Raw genomic sequence first — 20,665 nt, forward strand, 5'->3', positions numbered from 1 at the left:
TTAGACATCATACTGGAAAAATTGATGGAAAAAAAAACAGTTTAAAAGGCGGTCTCAGGACCCTTTTAGCATTCAATAATTTTAGGATACAAGATCTCAGAATCAGACTTACAAAGTCTGAACCATACTTATACCATAGAGCGTCCAGCGCAGCGTTCGCATTGTCAGGGGGAAAAATGAACAAGCTAGCCCGCCTCGCAGCCACTATGCGGCCTTTTCATGGATAGTTATAGATTGGATGAGATGTAATTGGAAGGTACAAATGCTGATTAAGGAGGTCTCCACGGTTCCAAAAATATTGGAAGATGCTTGTACGTTGGTTCGTGTTTGATGTTTTCGGGATCAAGCCGTAGGCGAGTTAGATTACTGGTCAGGGTGGAACCTGAAAGTTGATGCCGGTAAAAGTTGTTTTTATTAGTGTGTTGGCAGGACTCATGGCCGATTTCGAGCTGATAAGTGGATAAGGTTTTTGTTGACCCGCAAAGGTTTTCTGGGTAGCATACGGGGGATGGGAATCGGTAGAACAACGTGGTATGGCAGTTGCTCATTAAAAACTGCGACATTCACGAATTAAATTTAGAAATAATTTGAAATGCATAAAAAAAACCACTGCATATGATGTTTCCAGGTGGTCATCTATTCAGGTACTTACCACGCACGACGCCTTACGTATGCCAATAGATAGAATAACTGCTTCCCATTTTCGATAAAATATTTATGACAAACATGAAAGAGCATTAAGTCCTATTATGCCCTGTACATACTTTGAAATGATTCTAAAAGCGGTTTCTCTTACTGTTTAATACATTCGTTTGAAGAACGTAGAGTTTGAGAAGTTTTTGGAAGGTTTCAAGAAGTTGAAACTGCGTCAATACTTTAAAAAATATTTAATTTTTATTATTTTAATTAAATCAAATGCAGTGAAGTTATTAAATTCTGCAATGGAACATTCAGTAATACAGCCTATACAGTGAGACACGCTATAAGTTTTTTACTGAATTCATTGTTTAGCACCAATTCATCCAGAAAGACGAAATTAATGTGAAAACTTCATTATTTCTCGTCTACTTCTTTAAACTTCAATAAGGAAACTCTTACGTATCCATAGTTGCTTTAATCAAAGCAGATTTTTCTTAACAAAATACTGACTCAAACAATTAGGATATCATCCTATTTACGGCTGAAGTTTGTGAGTTTCAAGTCATGCATAACGAAAAAAAAACAGTTTAATTACGCTAATCTAATCTTCAAAATCAGCTAATAATTTTCAAACAACTTATCTAAACATAGGAAAATGGCGACAAAAAGATGATTCAACATTAATTATACATACAATTATACTAAAGGAATTAACAAAAGTTATGAGCCATCAGTTAGCAATGCGATAAAATGTTAATATCATGTCTGGATACGTGGCAGATAGATTTAAAGCTCATTGGAATTGGGCTACATAACCATCAGATTGGTGCCGGTGAGTTAGAGTTTATTGTTAAGAGTACCTTTTCATTTTTCAGAAATACTGATGAGAGTGAAAACAGCCTGGGTAACGAACGCAAAAGACGTGAAGTTAATTCAAAATTTTGAGAAAACACAACGTGCTACAATCAAAATGTTTTTGAAAAAAACATAACCTTCGTATTGAGTTATATCGCAGTCATAATTATTTTCAGTCCATCAGATTATTCAGCGGTCTCGATTATGGACACTATTATTTTATTGTAAAAGACACCCTGCAAGTAGTAAAGTAGTTTATTCAAGTTAAAAACAAATATATATAATCAACTATCTTTATTAATTATTGGTCCCTTAAGAATATTACTATCACAAGTTTTAAAAAACAAGAGTTATAGAACAAGGATATACAGTTCTATATACAGTATTCATAGGATCAAGGCGATCAATAAAAATCAAGATTAACATTAACATGATGAAAGCAAGTTCAGAGAATCTACGACTGTGCACTACCTATTCTCCTTATTAAATAATTAAAAATAAATTTATTTGCTTGTAAAGACAATTAACAACACATAACAACGAATAAAATGTTTTTCCAAGGAAAAACTAATTTTGCCAATTATGATTTTGAAATAGGTCTTACAGTTAGTTAATATCTGATTACTTACGATCAGTTTTGTAAGTTTGATTTAAATGAACGCTTTGCGTATTCTTGGGTTATATTAACGAATTTCCAATACCGATTAGCCAATTTTAGTGTTGAAACTTCACATTACTGAAACCTATGAAACTGGTATAATAATTTATAAATATAAAAAAAACTAAATGAACATATTAAAAATCCAGACGTAGTAAAACGAGTACAGCATAAAATATATATGAAAATTGTATAACCCTATTGTATCTAACTACACTTATGGACAAAGGTAGCGATTCGGGAAAAAGTAGTATCTTAACATTTGGGTGAAAGCATTTGGTAAAATGCATATGTTAATTAGAAATGGTTTGCGTTAGCGGGATGATTCTAAAGGGTATGAAAAACTTTGCTACAAAAGCCTAAAAGCCTCTTGCAGCAAGTTTTTTAAGAACCCTTAGTTTTTGCCAAAAAATCATCATCTAATTTTCAATCTCCAACTGACCTAAAAAAACGGGCTAACACAATTTTTATATTAGTAGTGCGTTTGAAATCCTCTTACTTATCCGTTAGTATAATCTAACCTATATAAAATTCGTCAATCAATTTTTGACCAGTCTTTACATAAACCGAGATTTATAAGTTTGACATTAAATTCAGATTTGGTATTGACTGGCAATAAACAAAAGTGACGAATTTCTACGTGAACGGATAGAGAAAGGTACCTTTCTCGGTCTAATTCGAAAGACTTCTGAGACTTAACAATTGAATAACTGCAAAAATATACATTTCGCTGCCAAGCTGTGCTGTGAATACAACATAGATGTTTTGAGTCGACACCAAAAACCAAATCGAGTATTGAGTTTATAAGTCCGGATTAAGAAATTCTTGGACTTAAATGGAATTCTACTTGACAATGGTATTCAAAATTGTAATAAATTTATATAAAGATTATTGCAAAAAATTGTCATTTTTTGAGTGACAGGAGTTTGATTTCATCATCTTCATCTGAACTGGAAGGAAAATTTCTTTCTATATCTGCAAAATCATTTTCATCATCGTCCTCATCATCATCATAGTAAGGCCGAGTAATAGGTTGCTCTAAATAATTAAATGTTGCATGATTTTTAATAGAATTTTTCACAATTTCCTAATCTTATAATTTGGACCTGAAAATGTTATTAATTTCTTCGTAGCTACTTACGTTTTAGTGGCCTGGTGAAAACTTCAGTCTCTTTGCTCTCATCCCCGTCATCTTTGAAATCCTCATAAATGCCATCCTGGGACAACAGCCCATACTCGTACCTTTCTTTTCGGCAAGTCAGATAACAAAATATCCCCAACCCTAACATACCAGCTAGGATAAACCCTGAAACACCCCAATACACTCAATAAACCCCAGTCAACCCATTAGTGGCCAAATACCAGTTAGAGTGACGAAAGCTAGACGAGGAATCCCCCAAATAGTGTTGTTTTTTGTAAGAGTAAACATGGCAATTTTGGGCACGTTCAGGTCATTAACTGGTACCAATCTGACGTCTTTGAAGTAATGATTGGCATCTACAATTACCGTGTAAGTTCCAAGGGGTAAGGGGGCTCCGTATTTTCCATTTTCATCTGAATAGAGTGTTATGTTTGCTTCTTTGACATAGATCTTGGCATGAGAGATTGGATGATGCAGCTGGTCTTGAACATAGCCTATCACATTGTTGACATTACTAAATCTGCGATTTATATGAAATGATATTTAGAATAAAATGGTAAAAAAGTCTTCATTTTTCAACATCTATTAATAGTTCCTCCAACGGAACATTCACGTTTATGTTATAACACTCAATCACAATGGGTCTCTTCCATTACACACAAAATTTAATTGTGTGTGTTTTTAGTCCACAAAAAGCTCAAACATAGCATCCTTACCTTTGACGCCAGTGCTGGTGCCATCCTGGAATGGTTCATGCATGCTCGTATCAGTCATCACCTCTGTTCCATCCGGCTTCGTATTATAATCATTCAGCACTTTCTTAACTGAGTGACTTTCTTGACTGTCGATAGTTTTAGTACTCCCATTAACTGGCTGCAAAACCACTTTCAAATCAGCAATAACCAATTCCTTTACGTCTACAGTTAAAGTTTTAGTATCGTAGCCGTGACAAGCAACCTCTACTTGATAACTTCCTGAGGGCAACATTACTTTAAAATGAGCGAGAGTTTTGGTTACTTCGTAAGTCTCTCCCGTTTCAAGGACTTTGACTGTTGCGTTGTTCAACGGGTAGTTTTGTTGATTTTTTACTGTCCCCTGAAGACCTACAAAACAAGCGAAAAAATAGATTTGAAATAGTTAACATAAAATGCTGTTATTACCTGTTCTCGTGGCATTCAAAACACTCATAATTGGATTCAGGATGTCCCTCCAAATATATGGAAGATTCTCAACTGAAGGATAATCGCAACAACTAACCTTCAACGTCAGAAAAGGTGCATTGTATTCCTTGAATAAGAAATCTGTAATTTCCGGATTAGTACCGACCTCCCTTTCTGGACATGCTTGAGGGATTTTCAAAGCTTTGTTGTAGATCTGGGCGAGCTTTTCATATTTGTTTATCGAACTTGATGTGTACGGAAACCTTAAAAGTGGTTTAAAATTTTATATTCCTGGAGAAGGCTGTGACTTACAGAACTCCAGTTCTGCCTCCTTCGATGTTGATCACAAGATCAAACTTTTCGTCTAGAAGCATGTGTTTGAAAGCGTTGCTTTGTGCCACGGTATCTTTATTGCTGTCTAAACGACTGTTGAGGTCTAGGAGTTGTTCTCCGACTTGTTTGAAATCCGCAGTAATATTGTTGCAGGAGTATTTGTCAGTTTTGGACGAACTGTCAGATTCTTTAATGTAATTTCCCCATATCTAAACAAATAAGAAGAAAAGACGTGATAAACTAGATTCTGTTTGTTTCGATTCTATTAAGTTTGATAAAACCAACGTTTTAAATTTTTAGAAGACATAAACTGACCAAGTGGATGCCAAAAATACTAAAAATTTGGAATTTCTTCTATAAACAATAAAAATACTTGAATCCTACGATCAATAAATTTAAAAGTTGATAGACAAAATACATGGATGGCGTGAAATCAACACTTCTCGTTGGTCAAGATAATATCACATTTACAGTAGTGAAAAAAATGTATCAAGAAGTTAAAAATAATCAAATTCTAGAAGACAATCAAAATATTGAATTTCTTTTCACCTTAAAAACCAAAAGAACTCACCCGTTCAAAAGCATTATCAATCACAGGTACAATATGGATAGCCGTATTGGACAGAATACTAGTTATGGGTGGATCTTTATAGAACAATCCCTTTAATAGATGCCTAGCTAAGTTGAGAACCATAATCCTTCCAATAGGTTGAGTAGCGAACAAGTTCCCTATTATAGCAATATGAAATTTGGTTTCATCCGGCTGAGCGATCTAAAAATAAGAATTATAGGAACCAACATGAAAAACCCAAATTACTTACATGTTCGGTTAACTTCAACCAATGTATAACCATGGACACAAGATCGTCTCCCCCATGGAACTCTGCAGAATCGGGGTATAAATTTTCCAATTCGCTTAAAAGGCTGTAAATTTTAAACGCAGGCAGATAAACAGGGTCAAATATATTCGCCTGAATGTCGAAATCGTAGGCATTTGACCAGTGCAAATGATCATCTTTCATTAAAACTGCGTTCAATAGTACACTACCCATTTCAGGCACTACTACTTCAACTGTATAACTTTCGTATCCCCGGGCAGCAAAGGTAATGTTGTATTTGCCAGGGAGAAGCAATCGAAAATAGTCTCCATATTTTGATGATGTCACTGTATGTTTATTTCCCTCGACTATTATCTCTGCGTGAGGAATATTGTGGCCAATAGTACTAGACACGAAACCATGAACGCCTGTGTGCACCTGAAAATTTATGTGGAATTAAAGATTTTAATTTGTCCTCAATGTAGCATTGTAGGGAATAAATGCGATGCTTTACTATTTCATTTTAGTTATTAAATTATATTTTTTTGTCAATACCTGTTCTATGAACGTAATCAAAGCTTCTCTATTATCTAGCCAATATTGAGGTAGTTCCGTAGCGTACGGGTATTTATCGCACCCAAGCTCCAGGGTGATTTCCATACACCCCGTTACCAAATAATTCCAGTCCTGCATTCCTCCAGTTACCTGGTACCATTTGGCACCGTTGGTTATACCGCCTTCGAACCGCTCTTTAGGAAATAAGGGGCAAGGGTGTCCTTCGTGCATGGTTTTGTGGGCCTAAACATATTTTCATAAAGTATCTTTCCTTCATCGGGATCTATGGTTACATACATTCGAATAAACACTGGCTAAGTGTTTGAACAATTTATCATCGGGGGTAGGATTCGCTAAGTTCTTAGGAAAATTTGGAGGACTGTCATCAAAGGGATAGTTTGCCACTAAAGCTCCATTGTGTAAGTTTGCCGAAAGAACGAAGGGCTCTGAGTTGATCCATCTCATTACTAACTGAGTCTCCGGTTCCAAAAATCTATTATACTAATATAAAAAAGTTACTAGTTTCATATGATGCCTCTCATAGAAATTACATACAGAATTAATTCCATATTGATCAGGGAAATTTCTGTTTAAATCCACATTATCCGCATTGTTTCTTCCTATTATCTCGGGGTTTCCTAGAATAAGTAAGTTTACTGTGTAATATAACCCCATTTTATCAGTAATAATCATATACCTTCCCGGGATTGTTCATAACCGTCAGGGTTCATGCTAGGGAGTATATGTATTCGAGTATTGTTTACTAGTTTGGTAATTCGCTCATCAGTACCGTATCTTTCGCACATATATTTAATTAAATAGAGAAGAATTTCCCTCCCTACTACTTCATTGCCATGCATATTGGCTACATATTTGAATTCAGGTTTACCTAGAAAATTAATTTAGGGACATATTTTGACTTTTCAGAAAATCACAGAACATTAAATAGGAAATTACAAGACAGAAAAATAAGACGTTTAATTAATTAGATATTACGATTATACCTATATAAGAACGAAGATTTATTAACAAATTAGTACCTGGTTGATGTTGTTTAGGTGTATTGCTCAAAACAAAGACGTACAAGTCCCTGCCTTCCACCGATTTTCCAATGGAGTACAGATGAGTGATATTTGGATACGTATTGTGAAATAGTTGAAGATACTTCACTAGATCGTTGTAGTGATGATGCTTAAATAATTCGGGATCATGAATCATGAAACCATATTCGTCGTATAATGGAGGAATTTGGTCAACCACCTTCTGAAATTCTCCTATAATATATAAAGTTTATAAACAAAATGCGCTTTGATAATCATTTTGTGCTGAAAATGTTAGTGCATGTAAAATGTAGTTTATCGTGCTTATGGACAATTTATATTTACATGCAATAAAGTAATGCAATCGTATTTAGATTCATCATATAGGGTATATCATTTAGGGTGACTGAATGTAGAAAGCAAAATATTTCCAGTTGGGAGCCATATGTGTCATTTGAATATGTAAAAATGTTAATATTTTATAGTGATACAACAGTAAACATTTAATTTCTGGGATATTAACAAAACAGTAATAGATATTTAAATGAAATTTGCATTCTCTTGGGACCGAATTTCGAGAGCAAATTTATGATGATTTCAACAATAGCTTTCGTAAAACAAATAGAATTTTATATTTTGCATTATTTTTATTTTTTTGAAATAAAATCTATATCGAAAACAAATAAAATTCGCTTGGAAAAATAGCACCATACAATTTTATTTGAAGATTAAATTCGACAGTGTGTCGTTAGTTTTCAACTTTTAATTATTGTTTTGGCCTTCCCGAAACAAACCTATCGAAAATATGCCTCCCTATACATTCCCTATAGAAATATGGCTTACCTATATCCCTTCATCGCTAACTCAAAGATAAAATTAGTTAGGTTCTACTGGTCAACTGAAGAGTGTTAGTTGACAGCAAATGAACAAGCAAGGACAGGGTGGAAAAATACACATGTTTATTTGCTATAATATTTATTTCTAAATAATACAAAGAATAATAAAAGCTAATACAAATAAAAAAAAACATAAAAATAAATAAACATATGTATTTCAAAAAATTAAGAAAATTTTAAAATGGAAAAAAAAGAATGTTAATTGTTAAAATTGCTTCACATATTGCCCCTTAAACCATTAACCAATTAAAAAAATGTCTGAAAAACTTTATTTTTGAGTCAATAACTTGCATATACCGAGGGTTAAACCAACTAATACTTTCTTCAGTTACACCCTAACCTAAAGCTGCTTGTGCCCTTTTCATATATCATCTAACAACATCTGTTACTGAGACTCTAAAAAAATCTGCTAAAATAATATGTGCATCAAAACAAAAATAAACTTTTTACTTAGGATAAGGTAAGAGATTCCCAAGATTTACTACAATATTTCCTATTAAGAACTTTTCCGTCTAGAGATTCTAAAAATTATAAAATAAGTAAATATGCAGAAATCTAACGTTAAATTACTACTTTCTAGGCGTTTCTTTAAAACTCACTTCAAAAGCCGGAGCTTTGATTTACGTCTTTCATAATTACTAAATAAATTGTCTTTTCTTTGCTATTTTATATAAAGGCAATAATTATTGAAACTAAACACATAAAAAACTTATGCGTTTTGATGACATTTGAGAGCCCTGCAAAAAAAATCAAAAACTTGTTTTTAAACTGGCTCTGATTTGTACAAAACAATGAATAAAGCGGTAAGAAATGTTTAACTTGATAATGAAAAAATTACTTCAAACCAATGATACTATAAAAAAAATTGAATAAAGATTGATCGTAAAGTAATAATGTTATAGTGCACTCGATAATGAGGATTGAAACTCGAACCAACAGCCAATTGTGCAAGAAATGTATTAAACACAAGCCTTAGACACCCCAATACCAACGATCCCCTGACGCGCCACTCTTTTGTACAAAATCGTTACCTTTTTGTGGCTCTAATTGTAAGATGAAATTTTGAATGGTAGTTTTATTGTGTTGTACCTCAACGTCGACTGCGACTGAGGGAAAATATCTAAGAAATGACAAAAAATGTTTCAAATTAGTTAAAGTGCAACGGATGCTAAAATAGCAGGGACTTACCCAAAGGCCGCGGCAAATATTTCGTATTTTCCTGGAAGAAGCAAGCGCCAAAATTCGCCCCTATTTGACGTGGTGACATTGTGTTTAATGTCTTTGACCACAATGTCTGCGTCTAAAATTGGATCGCCGTGTTCGTTTGTAACTAATCCTGGAGAAATCAAAGAAAACATAACATTATTAAACAAAATATTAATTAGATCTCATCTGGCAAATGTTTACCTTTAACTCCCCAGTGAGTAGCCTCCATAAAGCTAAGCAGAGACTCTTTATTGTTGTCCCATTCATTTCGCAAAGTTGTAGCAGGAGGGAATTTGCAACAACTCAGTTCAAAAGTAACTTCAAAGCAGTTTGATTTTACATAGTTAAAGTCTTGCATTCCTCCTGAATATTTATAATAGTATAATTTGATTAAATGTTCATACAAAGCATTATACCTCTGACTTCATACCAATAGGCCCCATTAGTAATGCCCTGTGGAAAATGATCATTTTTACAAGCTTCTCCTGATTTCATCAAAGCGTGACGTTCAGCATACACAAGAGCCAATTTTTTGAAAATTTCATGGTCCGGGGATTTGCTTTCTCTGCAGCATTGAACACCGGCACTATAAATTCATATTTTATTATTATAGCTGTTGATGCTAGAGGTTAAAAATGCAGATTTAAGTTAGTAAATGATGTAGAACCTTGGTGAATAGTGCCTTACTTGGAATCATCATATGGATAACTGGCTACTACAGCCCCACCATGTAAGTTTCCAGACAAGACAAATGGTCTGGAAATAATCCATGTCATCATTGCTACAGTTTCAGGTTGTCTGCCAGCAATAATAGTTCCTAAAGAAAATAACAGCTGTGGATACAGAGCTTTGTCATAAAGAAATGTGTACATACCAGCTCTATGAGGTTCAAATTGATCAGGGAAGTCTCTGTTCAGATCTACACCTTTATCATTTTCTCTGCCAACATAATGGGGTTTTGATTCACATTCCCCTTCCTAAAAATATTCTTTTACAGTTTAAGTATAAAATACTGATTCAGATTGAAAACCAAGCTATGAAAATGAAACTTGAATAGACCATGTGAAGCCCATAAAAACGACGGAATACTTGATTCCTAATACTATTCATGATTTTCAAGCTGACTGGTTCTATTGAAAACTACCATTAATAAAAATAAAAGAGATTTGGAAAAATATAATTGGAACAACAGGAAGATCCTACCATGATTGAAAGCGCCTATTATAAAAGAATGTTTGCTTTTAAATTGTCTGATTAATAAGTAGTCAATTTTCTTGTGCCTTAATTCCAGATCTGCATATTTTCATTCATACAACACTAGATACAAATATATAGTAAAATACCGTCACCAATATATAAAGAAAATTAGAATAAACTCAGCAAATACTTTAATGAATGTACCCTTGGTCTCATCTAAATTTGCTTTTTGAAGTTAAGAGAAGGTTATTTTTATGAGAGATTGAACTACTCTATGTGTCAGTTTAGGGAGATTGATATTCCACAATCAAACTGAAATTTAATTTAAATAATATATATGGAAACTAACATTTGTTTTAGTAGTAACCAATTTTTAAAATAACATATCAATACGTAATAGACACTGATAAAACTGAATCGATTTTACAATTTTTTAGAAAACATTCAAGAAATTGAAAGCATTGCACATATGTAAGTGCTCTTCACATAATATTTCATGCTATATTTTAGTCTTCAATATTATAAACACTTCTAGTGCAGCCAACAGTAAGACTAATAAAATTAGTTACACCTACACAATTTATATTGCCAAAAATAACAGGTTTTACTTTAACCAAAGTTTGTTTACCTAATACGTATTTATAAAATTTTGCTGACAGCACTAATTGTTTTGCAAATATTGAATTTGCATTTCTTGGAAGGACTATTTTCTACCTTCAATTTACACCAATCCTTATACCTACATATATTAGATTCATACAAAAGCATAATCAAACTTTTTTATGAATGTACTCACTTGTGAATTTTCATAACCATCTGGGTTCATACTGGGCACCAAATAAATATCTGTTGTATTTACTAACTGAGTCACCCTCTCATTTTTCCCATAATTTAGTATTAAATAATATGCCAAATAAATCATCAGCTGCCTTCCTACGGCTTCATCCCCATGCATATTTGCGACATATTTAAACATGGGAGTTAAAAGTGTTCGATTTTCAACATTTGAGTTGATATGGATTGCCCATAGCTCCCTGTTCTTTACTGACCTGCCAATGCTAACCAGCTTTGCTATACCCGGATTCTCAGTTTGTAGTTTCTCAAAGGCATTGGTCAGCTCATCGTAACTGTAATACCGCGGTTCCTTTAGGAAATCCTCGGTTTCCGTTGAAGAGCCCTGCAGGGGAACTGAGTGGGCAACGTTGTGGAGAATGCACGATAGCACGATAATTTGGATGAACATATTGGAAGCGTTTGTGTTGGAATTTATATGGGTATCAGATGAAATAGCATTTTACGTGGTACAGGATCTTATTAGTGGGTTTTAGCGGGGAAGAACAAAAATTAAATAAGTTTTTGTGCACTTGAGAGACGTCAACACTTTTGGAACTGTGAGGTTAGGTTTGTTCTTCCCTGAAGTAACGTCATTAGGTCCTGGAAGCTGCGTTGCCAAGCAACGCATTCAAATTAAAAATGTTAAAATACATATACAATTTATTAATCCATAAACCAGAATTATTTTACATTCGAAAATGTACGCAATTTACTTTAACAGTCTATCATAGATCTATAAACTATTAATGAGCCAATATTCGCAACAATTACTGTAACATTTAATTTAAAAAAATAAAACAAAAGAAATGTTCCTTAAATAATATTACGTTCTTTCGCTATCAGTGGTTTTTCATCCAAATGGATTGTTTTCATATTATCGGGGAGAAATCCACTAGCTGATAAAGCGTCATAAAATATTTCTTAACTAAAAAAGAAAACTGTGACAACATCGGTCAGCACACTCAATGGCTTGCAACCAGAAATACTTTAAATTGTACAATTGGCTGCTTGCTACGTAGGTTAAGAGGCGGGAGAACCAAAAATCGATACCCTCCATAATTGAAGATCGAGCAAGATTGGAGGGGAAATTCGCCGAGATATATCCATTTAAAATTCTTTTGTAAGGTGAGTCATTTTTTAAGTAATTATACGTGAATTAAGTGCGGGCATTTGCTGTTTGGTGTTTCAGAAGCATTTATTTTGTGGCCAAACGTAATTGATCCAGTGGAAATCATTTTTCCCTAAGTTCATACATTCCTTTCTAATTTAGTTTTAATTTAATACTTAAATTTTTTTATCTCCCTTAAATTAATTTGAAACAACTTAAAGACAATAAAATTGGTCTATAAAGGTCAAACACTCAATCCCATTTTGTTTTCCATACTAGTAAGATTGAGCGGAAAAAATGTACTATTAATTTAGTTAATTTTACATTATCGAAGAAATGTAATATTAATGTAATTAATGTTACATATATCGTGTAGTAATATTGTATTGAGTTCAAAAATGTTCAAGCTTACCTATATGTAGTTTAAAAGTAATCTTAAAATCACTGCTAAATTGATCTACTTTATAGGTATATGGATATAAGTATTTGGGCGCTGGTTTGGTTTTAATGATATTTTGAAATTACCTAGTTTATTATCAATACATTTTTGAGCCTATAGTCCACGAGAAGTTTTAAGATTAAAATTTAGGCGTTTTCTTGTTAACACAAAAAAATGTATTTACCTACTTAATCATGAAGTAGACTCTTTCTTAATTTGAGGACGTTTAGTCTAAATAACAATTCAAAATATAAATTCTCTTTATATTGGAAAACTCACCGATAGCACATTTTTTCGTATTAAAAACGTATTTTTTAAAATAGTTTTTACCAAATTTATGACATCAATTTATAAGCCTGGAACTTTTGCAGCCCATGTGGACGTAAAAGGACAACGATGGGGGTAAGTAGTGAAAAAATTTAATAAGTAATAATTATATCAAATTAAAAATATGCACGCAATATTGATGAATAACTAACCAAAACCACCCAAGGTATTACCAACTTCGTGCAGGAATTTAGGGCACTTTTGGGCTTGGTTCAGCTTCAAGCCAAATATCTTTTGTGTGTCAAGTTCAAATCTCCTTCATCTTTAAAATTAACGATGTGAAGTAGAAATATTTCGTGGGTTTATTGAAATATTTTGCCATACCGCGACGTTAATTTTAAATTGCGTAGTCACATATGCATATATTACTTATCGGTTTTATGACTTCCCTGTCTATCTACTCGCAATCGCACATTCTTAGGTATCGAGAAATCTGCACAAGTCAGCTTATACCGAAGTGGTAAAGTTCTATTGTAAAATTAAGTTGATCTTTTGCCACAAGAAAAACACTAGAACTGGCTTGTAAATGTAAATTATAACCTGGTTCATGTAATGCACACCTTAGTAAAGAAATACCTATTTCCGGTCATAGTTGATAAACACACAAGAATGACCTTGACACTAGTTAAAATGACAATTATTATACATTACCTACCTACCTATAATCTTCATCGAATACGAAAACATCTTTTTACGTTACGCTTCATAATCTCGTCGTCCTTGATGGAGAGTTTCAATGGAATGATCAAACAAGAATTATATAATTTAAAAATGCCCGGTCGTATTTGTGTCTCCTTACGTTTGAAACGCCACTTTCATCACTGACCTGCCCTGCACAGCCATAACAATAAGTTGAGTATAATTGCATTATATGTACATGATAATAAAAGTAGTATGTAGCATATAGGTCTCTCACAGCTTTATCAGCGACATGCAAAAAAAAATTCCAGCTCCAAAGCTTAAAGCGGCACACAAGCTCGTTAATTAAAAATGTTTCGGCAAGACGATCAGTCTTTTTTTGTTGAGACAGGTCACATCGAACAAGTTTTGTTAAAACTGTATAGCCATGACCGCCCTCTTGCTGCAATTTCTCTTCTTGCAAATTCATTTATACCTTAACAGGTTTAAAGGAATTTGGATTACAATCTGCACAAAAATGAGAACAATTATTACATAATTTTCACTAATTTGTTTTCAATATTTGTTCAGAGCCACATTCTAGTCAAAATATGCCATATCTTAACATGTGTGGCTCTAGTACTGGGCAGCACCGTTCTTATAGCCGACAACAGCATGTCCCGAATGATCGAACTCACTACGAAAATACCGTACTGCAATGTTCATACCGATAGGTATAAATATATGTAATATAGATGTGTTCTCGAGGGTAATACATGATTTCGATAGGGGTAATATAAGGACGATGCTCTTAGCTGCAGATGCAGCCAGGGTTAGGCAAATGTCGGACGATTCCATAAGAAATTTAGAGGAAGTTTGCAACGATAAGGAGAAATTAATGCAGCAGCAAGGAGGCTTCATTTATCCTGGCACTAAATGGTGTGGCCCAGGTAACATTACATTTATTAATAGATAAAATATTTTCGGTCTTATAATATAGGGAACATTGGCAGTAATTACTCAGACTTGGGTCGATATGCCAAAGAAGATGCGTGCTGCAGAGAACATGACAATTGCCCGAAAAGCCTGATGAAAGAGGAATGTCGTGGAGGCATTTGTAACAATTCTCCATACACCAGGTAAAAACTTGTTAAAGGTTTTGTGGCAGTACAAAAAAAAAGGTCAATAAATCAATATTTTAGGTCTCATTGTGATTGCGACGCAATATTTCGCAAATGCCTGCAAAACGTAAATAGTGAAACAGCCAATACCATTGGAGCCATATTTTTCAATGTAATCCAAGTAATCTGTTTCAAGGAACGGAGTCCCTGCTCAGAATGGCAAAAGTAAGCTATAAAAGACTGAGCTTTAATTTGTTATTTTTGTATTTTAATGTGATTTGCGGTTAATTTTTCTTCTAGAAACTCTAATTATTTGCGTGAGGGTAAAAGAGTTGAGACTTCAACTTCAAATTGTTCTTTAGAATTTGTAGCGTCAGATAAATACAATCCAAGTAATGTGAACAACGGTACTAAAAATGCGCAAACCTGGAACTTTTTTAGAAAGAAAAAGACGCTATTACTCAATTTGTTCCTGCGAAAACTTCAGTTATTCATTTATAAATTTTAATCACTTGTGATTTTTGTTGTTTCATTTCTGTTTTTGTAAATAAATATTTACTTTTTATCTACTTATTTTTTTCGCTCTCTAGTTATTAAATTAGTTGCCAAAATGCCGCGTTTTCTTTTCAGAAATGGTTACACTAAAACCGAATCGGACGAGATTTGCAAGAAATGGATTTTTAGACCTTCAGAGAAATACTTTCCGCTGATGCCCGAAATAATGAATTAACGTTTACAAACCTGCTGTTTTAAGAATTTGAAACGGTCTAAAAGTAGAAAAGTAGATTTAAAAGCCAATTAGATTATTCCTTCACTTGCGAAACACGGTTACGGAGTACCTGCAGAGGTAGGTATGATGTTTGTGATGATGGATTTCTAAACTACGTTAATGACGTACTTTATTGAAACTCAAAAATAATTCAATGATGACTAAATAACAAGTTCCATTTTATGATCTATTTTTCAAACGGGTAGTCACAAATAAATTAATTGTAATTAAAAAATGGAATAAATTTAAGTCACTTACAAAATTAGATTGTTCATCAAATCCTACGCTAGCAGGGCTTTGATGTAAAACCGAGTCATCTTGATTCAAAATTTAGTGTTTGAAACTTTCTGTCAAAATTTCTTTTAAAGAAGTAAAAAAATCAGCGTAAGGATTATAATATTCCTTTTCTTTTTTAGAGTTTCCCAGTGCAAATTAACATTAGCGACTGCTGGCAATAATAGGTAAAATAAGTATTACAGCAATAATAGAAACAATTCGCTCACAAATAAATGAATTAGAAATTGGACAATCTTATTTTTACCACTATTATCCCCTCAAAATTTGAATGAAAATCAATACTCTTATTTTGATTTTTAATACAAAAGAAGAAATCTTGATACATATCATTACAGTGGATAAAACATGAAATGCATTTAAGCAAAGAAATTTTAAATAAACTTACATTTAATTCTCTTATGAAAGAAAAATCATGCAGATCTCTTTGATAGCGATAATTTAGCTGACCTCCATCTTTTCTTCTTCGCCCACTGCAATAAAAAAGTACTGTATTAATATAACAAACGAACAAAATATTAGCATTTTTAATAGGTAATAAACAATTAGAGAACTAATTACGTAAAACTTTTGGTTAAAAATACTTTCTTTAACCTTCAAATATGGTCATCTGCTTTTCAAAAATAAAGACGTTTCGTACTACATTATTGAAATATTTTCGTACAACAAAAACGTGTCTACTTACTTTCATTAAACATGAACTCCTGTTGGTACTCCTTCAAGAACTGCACTGACCTTCCCTCATCATAAAACAGCTGGTACGCCCTTTTTATGTCTTCAACGTCCACCTCATGAGCTTTCCGCTTCCTAGCAATCAAACTCGATGTCATAATCAGCTGCATACCATACCTCAAGGAAGTTTCTTTGGAGATTCTCGTTAGAACTGTTAAGGCATTGTCAGACATTTGGCAATCTTCTTCTTCACAACGAATACTGCAATAAAATTTTAATTCCTCACGTTTTGTAAGACAACCCAAAATTAAATTGTGCCAACCTTAATATTTCTCGTAGTTCCTTCTCATCATATGGACTAGTAGGTACTATAATAGTACGATCCAACAAATCAAGTGGAATGCCATGTGGGGATTTATAGTTTGTGCCTCGAATTTTGGTAATTCCACGATTGGTAGCCATAATAACAATAGGAGCCATTTCATTCTCCAAAGCTCTATTTAGAAAGGAAAAGCATTCTATGTCTAACATGTGAACCTGAAGTAAAGTTTTCTTAAAATGTATAAAATACAAGTTAATAACCTTACTTCATCAATAAATAAAACACCAGGGATAATTTCAGCTTTCCCTTCTTCTCTCCACTCAGCTACTTTCCCATTTATCTGTTCTCGCACTTCAGGTTTTATTTCGCCAGTATCCCCAGAAAATAATGCTAGAAAACCGTGGGTTCTGCTGTTGATTACGTCGATTTCATGCAGAGTGATTGTATGAACCACTTCTTTTCTTTTTTGAAGCTCCCCTTCAGGGCACTGGACGAATCTAGTTTGCTGGCCTGTGGCATCATAATCTCTGGCTCGCGCAAATGATCGACCTAGTCGTGTTATTTTGCCTGGAAAAGCAATGAGAAATCAAAGATGGGACCATAGATGAATAATTCATTTTACACATTGTAACATAATTACATTTGAACTAGAATATTTATGATTAATTTGATTTAGCAACTATTTGACTATTGAATGATTGCAAGCAAACAGTCTTGAATGATATTCTTTAAAACCATGTGAACTAAATTTAACAAATAAATTGATAAACACCTGTAGCCTTGTCAATGGTTATAACATCTCCTGATTGCACCTTCTCTTTCAGTATGCTGTCAATCATTTTCCCTCCTAGATCATAAACTGTCTCCATGTCAGTAGTTTTAAGAATTAATTTTCCCACTTTGGTACCAAGACCTGTGGCAGGTCGCTCTATTTGCACTTCCACAACCTCACCTTCAATGATTTCACTTTCCTCCCTTAAAATTAAAAATCATTAATTGCAGTAAACACTAAAATATAAATTCACATTAAATTTGAAATTTTTAAGCACTATATTAATAGTTATTACTTGCAAATTTCCATTTTGTGATTTTATTATTTACTCTATATTAACTGTATTCACTTCTGTATAAAGTGCAAAATTCTAAACTTATTTTTCACAGAAAATAAACCTTGTATAACCACACAAATGTATGTTATATAAGTTACAGTTTAGCAAAAGAAAGATAGCTTACTTAATTCTAACTCCAATACTTTTCCTAATTGCCTGAGTTAAAGCCTCAGTTTTACTCATTTCTAGTGAATAGATTTCTGAGCCAGCCATGCCTGTGAAAGGGGTGTCATATCCTAGGGCAGCTGCCAATGCTGTGGCAATAGCAGTTTTGCCAGTTCCTAAAATGTCAGAAGCCACAAGAATTTAAAAGTAATTTTAATTAGACATTTCTTTGCATACTTTGGTAAATGAAGTTTTCCTCATTTTACACAGTAAAATGTATAATATTTTTTTCAAAAAAAGGAGTCAATGAAATTACCATGCATATTGTTTGATCAATAATTTATATATCCAATAAATATTGTAGAAAAAATTCTTTAAAGTATCACTTACCTGGTTGTCCAGCCAATAAAACAGCTCTTCCAGCAATCCTACCATCTCTTACCATTTGTAAAACAAGTCCTGCAGCCCTCCTAGCAGATACTTGTCCTACCATACCTTGAGACACCTATATTTAACAAAAAAAAATGAAACATTTCATTCTCATTCTTTGCTCAAATAAAAACGTGGAAATCAAAATATATACATACAGGTCTAGCTTCAAGGCAATCGTCCAACCCCAAACCTCGAATGTGAGAATGAGCCCCAATTCTTTCGACACGAGTTGTCTCGCGGACTTCTGCAATTTTGGCAACAGCAGCGGCCTAGAAATGATTAAACACATTTAATTTAATGATGAAATTATTGTTAATTTGGGTAAAAATTGATAAAAAAGCCGGATGATTGAGGAAGTTTTAGGTTAGGTTAAAATTATACTAAGCATCTTCAATTAGTGGGAATATAATTACTGCAGGAAAGCTGTAATTGAAGAATAATCAATTGTTAACTATTTTTCCACTTACAGCCATAGTTACTCGCTCAATTGTAGTGAAAGAAATGAAGGAAAAATTTATTGCTTTTTAAGTTGATCACATTCAAGAAATTGAATATTGAAAACAAACAAATGGTAGCCAACAAAAAAAAAAGAAATAAATACATGTGTATTAAAGATCGAGTGAGAAGACAGAACTGCCTAGAGCAATGAATCTATGTCTCTTTCTATCTACTGCTCATTAAGTGCAATAGCCATACACTTCTACTCGAAGTATAAAATTGTAACTTTTAATTCTCATGTTGGCTGTCTTGTGTGTAGTTAAGACGCGCATTTCATTGCCGCTCTCAGTTTAAACACAGTCGTTTCCAAAGTAGGAGAATATATTCTTGGAAGAGGTAAAAAATTATGTATTTAAAATTGCATCTTTTGGGGTTCAGCCCTTTGAATTGAATTTAATTTAAAATGTTGTAACTAAAGGCATAGGAGTATATTATTATGACCCGAACGTTGACTTCAAAACTCAATTTATCAATATTTTTGAAACGGCAAACAAGGATGTAACGGCTATTTTGGTTGAAATATATTCTTGATGTTTTCTGTAAAGGACCAATTTTTTTTATTTATGTGTGGTGCAAGGCACAACATTTAAGCCTAAACTTGAAGGTCTCTTTCGAGAAAATTCGCCATCTTTCACCCTTTGTTCATTTTTTTGAACGTTTGACTGTAAATCAGAGGACAGGGGCCTCTCTGGTGTATTAGCAAGCTTTTTCTGCCATGTTTATCTGGAAAAGATTTTTTCCAATTTTATTGATAACGGCATTTCTGTTATTTGGACACTAAAGTTTACTTTTCATTTTATTGTATTAATATTCTTTAAAATAAATAGAAATAAGATTTCTTGTTACAACAGAGTAAACATAATTATTGTTTTACAACAAGGTCTTCATTAAACGGATGCTATGCAAAATACTGGCGTTCCGCAGAATGATGGGTTCTGAAATAAAAAATATATATTACGATTCCAATAATATTATAGATTGCCGGGTAGAAGTTGAAAAAGAGCTACAACATCTGCACAAGATACTCAAGTATCATTTATAGCTCATAGAATCCACTGATGCACCAAATAAAAATTAAAATACATAAAAATGCAACAGTTGTAATCATGCTTTATTTTTCTGTTTTGGCTTACTCTGCTTCGAAAAATATTCGCAATCTCCTTTCTTTTATTCAATCTCAGATTTAATGTTGAAGGCATTTCGATTCGATGATTTCACAGTATAAATTAACACTGTACACGTTACCTCGATTCTAAAATAGTTTACAAAGCTCATGTCTTTATTAACTAGCACAAAAAACACTTATAACTATACTAGTATAGACATCTGTAGATATGATAGACAATTATGCATTTTACCTTATTAGTCAATCTTGATACCACATTAAAATTTTTTCGTACTTATTGGACTTGGGATGAATTTCTTACCAAAGAAAGTTCACCTGAGAGGAGTAAAAAGTTGCTGAACACAATTGTTCTAAATTATCTTCTCTTTAAATCCTCTGAAAATACACAAACAG

General features: G+C 33.2%; 3 protein-coding genes across 6 annotated transcripts; 1 reads left to right on the forward strand and 2 right to left on the reverse strand.

Annotated features, from left to right (window-relative positions):
- Positions 1-1,771: 1,771 nt before the first annotated feature.
- svr (Carboxypeptidase D svr) lies at positions 1,772-11,926 on the reverse strand. 2 transcript variants are annotated; one of them, XM_066288385.1, is made up of 20 exons: positions 11,295-11,925; positions 10,176-10,278; positions 9,989-10,118; positions 9,718-9,887; positions 9,503-9,664; positions 9,284-9,431; positions 9,127-9,215; positions 7,200-7,433; positions 6,857-7,048; positions 6,715-6,797; positions 6,457-6,660; positions 6,160-6,402; positions 5,608-6,042; positions 5,358-5,558; positions 4,766-4,995; positions 4,454-4,716; positions 4,010-4,396; positions 3,515-3,787; positions 3,294-3,458; positions 1,772-3,190 (listed from the first exon to the last, which is right to left on the reverse strand). In XM_066288385.1, the coding sequence occupies exons 1-20, from the start codon at positions 11,739-11,741 to the stop codon at positions 3,057-3,059; spliced, it is 4,293 nt and encodes a 1,430-aa protein (XP_066144482.1). In that variant the 5' UTR covers positions 11,742-11,925; the 3' UTR covers positions 1,772-3,056. The 2 variants fall into 2 exon arrangements, with proteins under 2 accessions (XP_066144482.1, XP_066144481.1); XM_066288384.1 differs by having other exon boundaries at positions 9,989-10,278; positions 11,295-11,926.
- A 423-nt stretch (positions 11,927-12,349) lies between these two features.
- On the forward strand, positions 12,350-16,243 carry LOC136342518 (phospholipase A(2)). Of its 3 annotated transcripts, XM_066288404.1 has the most exons (8): positions 12,350-12,457; positions 13,251-13,281; positions 14,416-14,558; positions 14,614-14,774; positions 14,825-14,963; positions 15,027-15,170; positions 15,576-15,792; positions 16,131-16,243. In XM_066288404.1, exons 2-7 carry the CDS (start codon positions 13,276-13,278, stop codon positions 15,673-15,675), a joined length of 693 nt encoding a protein of 230 aa, XP_066144501.1. In that variant the 5' UTR covers positions 12,350-12,457; positions 13,251-13,275; the 3' UTR covers positions 15,676-15,792; positions 16,131-16,243. The 3 variants fall into 3 exon arrangements, with proteins under 3 accessions (XP_066144501.1, XP_066144499.1, XP_066144500.1); XM_066288402.1 differs by lacking the exons at positions 15,576-15,792; positions 16,131-16,243 and adding an exon at positions 15,246-15,510; XM_066288403.1 differs by lacking the exons at positions 15,576-15,792; positions 16,131-16,243 and adding an exon at positions 15,246-15,510 and having other exon boundaries at positions 12,457-12,544.
- On the reverse strand, positions 15,832-19,238 carry rept (RuvB-like helicase 2 rept). Its single transcript, XM_066288399.1, has 9 exons — positions 19,116-19,238; positions 18,804-18,917; positions 18,607-18,721; positions 18,236-18,392; positions 17,775-17,977; positions 17,268-17,569; positions 17,003-17,217; positions 16,694-16,941; positions 15,832-16,481 (listed from the first exon to the last, which is right to left on the reverse strand). Exons 1-9 carry the CDS (start codon positions 19,119-19,121, stop codon positions 16,450-16,452), a joined length of 1,392 nt encoding a protein of 463 aa, XP_066144496.1. The 5' UTR covers positions 19,122-19,238; the 3' UTR covers positions 15,832-16,449.
- Between the last annotated feature and the right edge of the window lie 1,427 nt (positions 19,239-20,665).

The sequence above is a fragment of the Euwallacea fornicatus genome, chromosome 12, assembly GCF_040115645.1.
Source record: "Euwallacea fornicatus isolate EFF26 chromosome 12, ASM4011564v1, whole genome shotgun sequence".
NCBI lineage: Eukaryota > Metazoa > Arthropoda > Insecta > Coleoptera > Curculionidae > Euwallacea > Euwallacea fornicatus.

What these genes read in the sequence shown, in the direction of transcription:
- svr (XM_066288384.1), bottom strand. Translation starts at nt 11,741, where the DNA reads ATGTTCATCCAAATTATCGTGCTATCGTGCATTCTCCACAACGTTGCC. An exon ending in ATGGTTATGAAAATTCACAA is followed by an intron (nt 10,279 to 11,294) that starts GTGAGTACATTC and finishes GAATATTTTTAG; the next exon opens with GAAGGGGAATGTGAATCAAA. An exon ending in ACAATTAGAGCCACAAAAAG is followed by an intron (nt 7,434 to 9,126) that starts GTAACGATTTTG and finishes TATATATTATAG; the next exon opens with GAGAATTTCAGAAGGTGGTT.
- rept (XM_066288399.1), bottom strand. An exon ending in ATTGCCTTGAAGCTAGACCT is followed by an intron (nt 18,722 to 18,803) that starts GTATGTATATAT and finishes TGTTAAATATAG; the next exon opens with GTGTCTCAAGGTATGGTAGG. An exon ending in GGAGTTCATGTTTAATGAAA is followed by an intron (nt 16,482 to 16,693) that starts GTAAGTAGACAC and finishes TTTTTATTGCAG; the next exon opens with TGGGCGAAGAAGAAAAGATG.
- LOC136342518 (XM_066288402.1), top strand. An exon ending in CACTAAATGGTGTGGCCCAG is followed by an intron (nt 14,775 to 14,824) that starts GTAACATTACAT and finishes CTTATAATATAG; the next exon opens with GGAACATTGGCAGTAATTAC. An exon ending in AACAATTCTCCATACACCAG is followed by an intron (nt 14,964 to 15,026) that starts GTAAAAACTTGT and finishes TCAATATTTTAG; the next exon opens with GTCTCATTGTGATTGCGACG.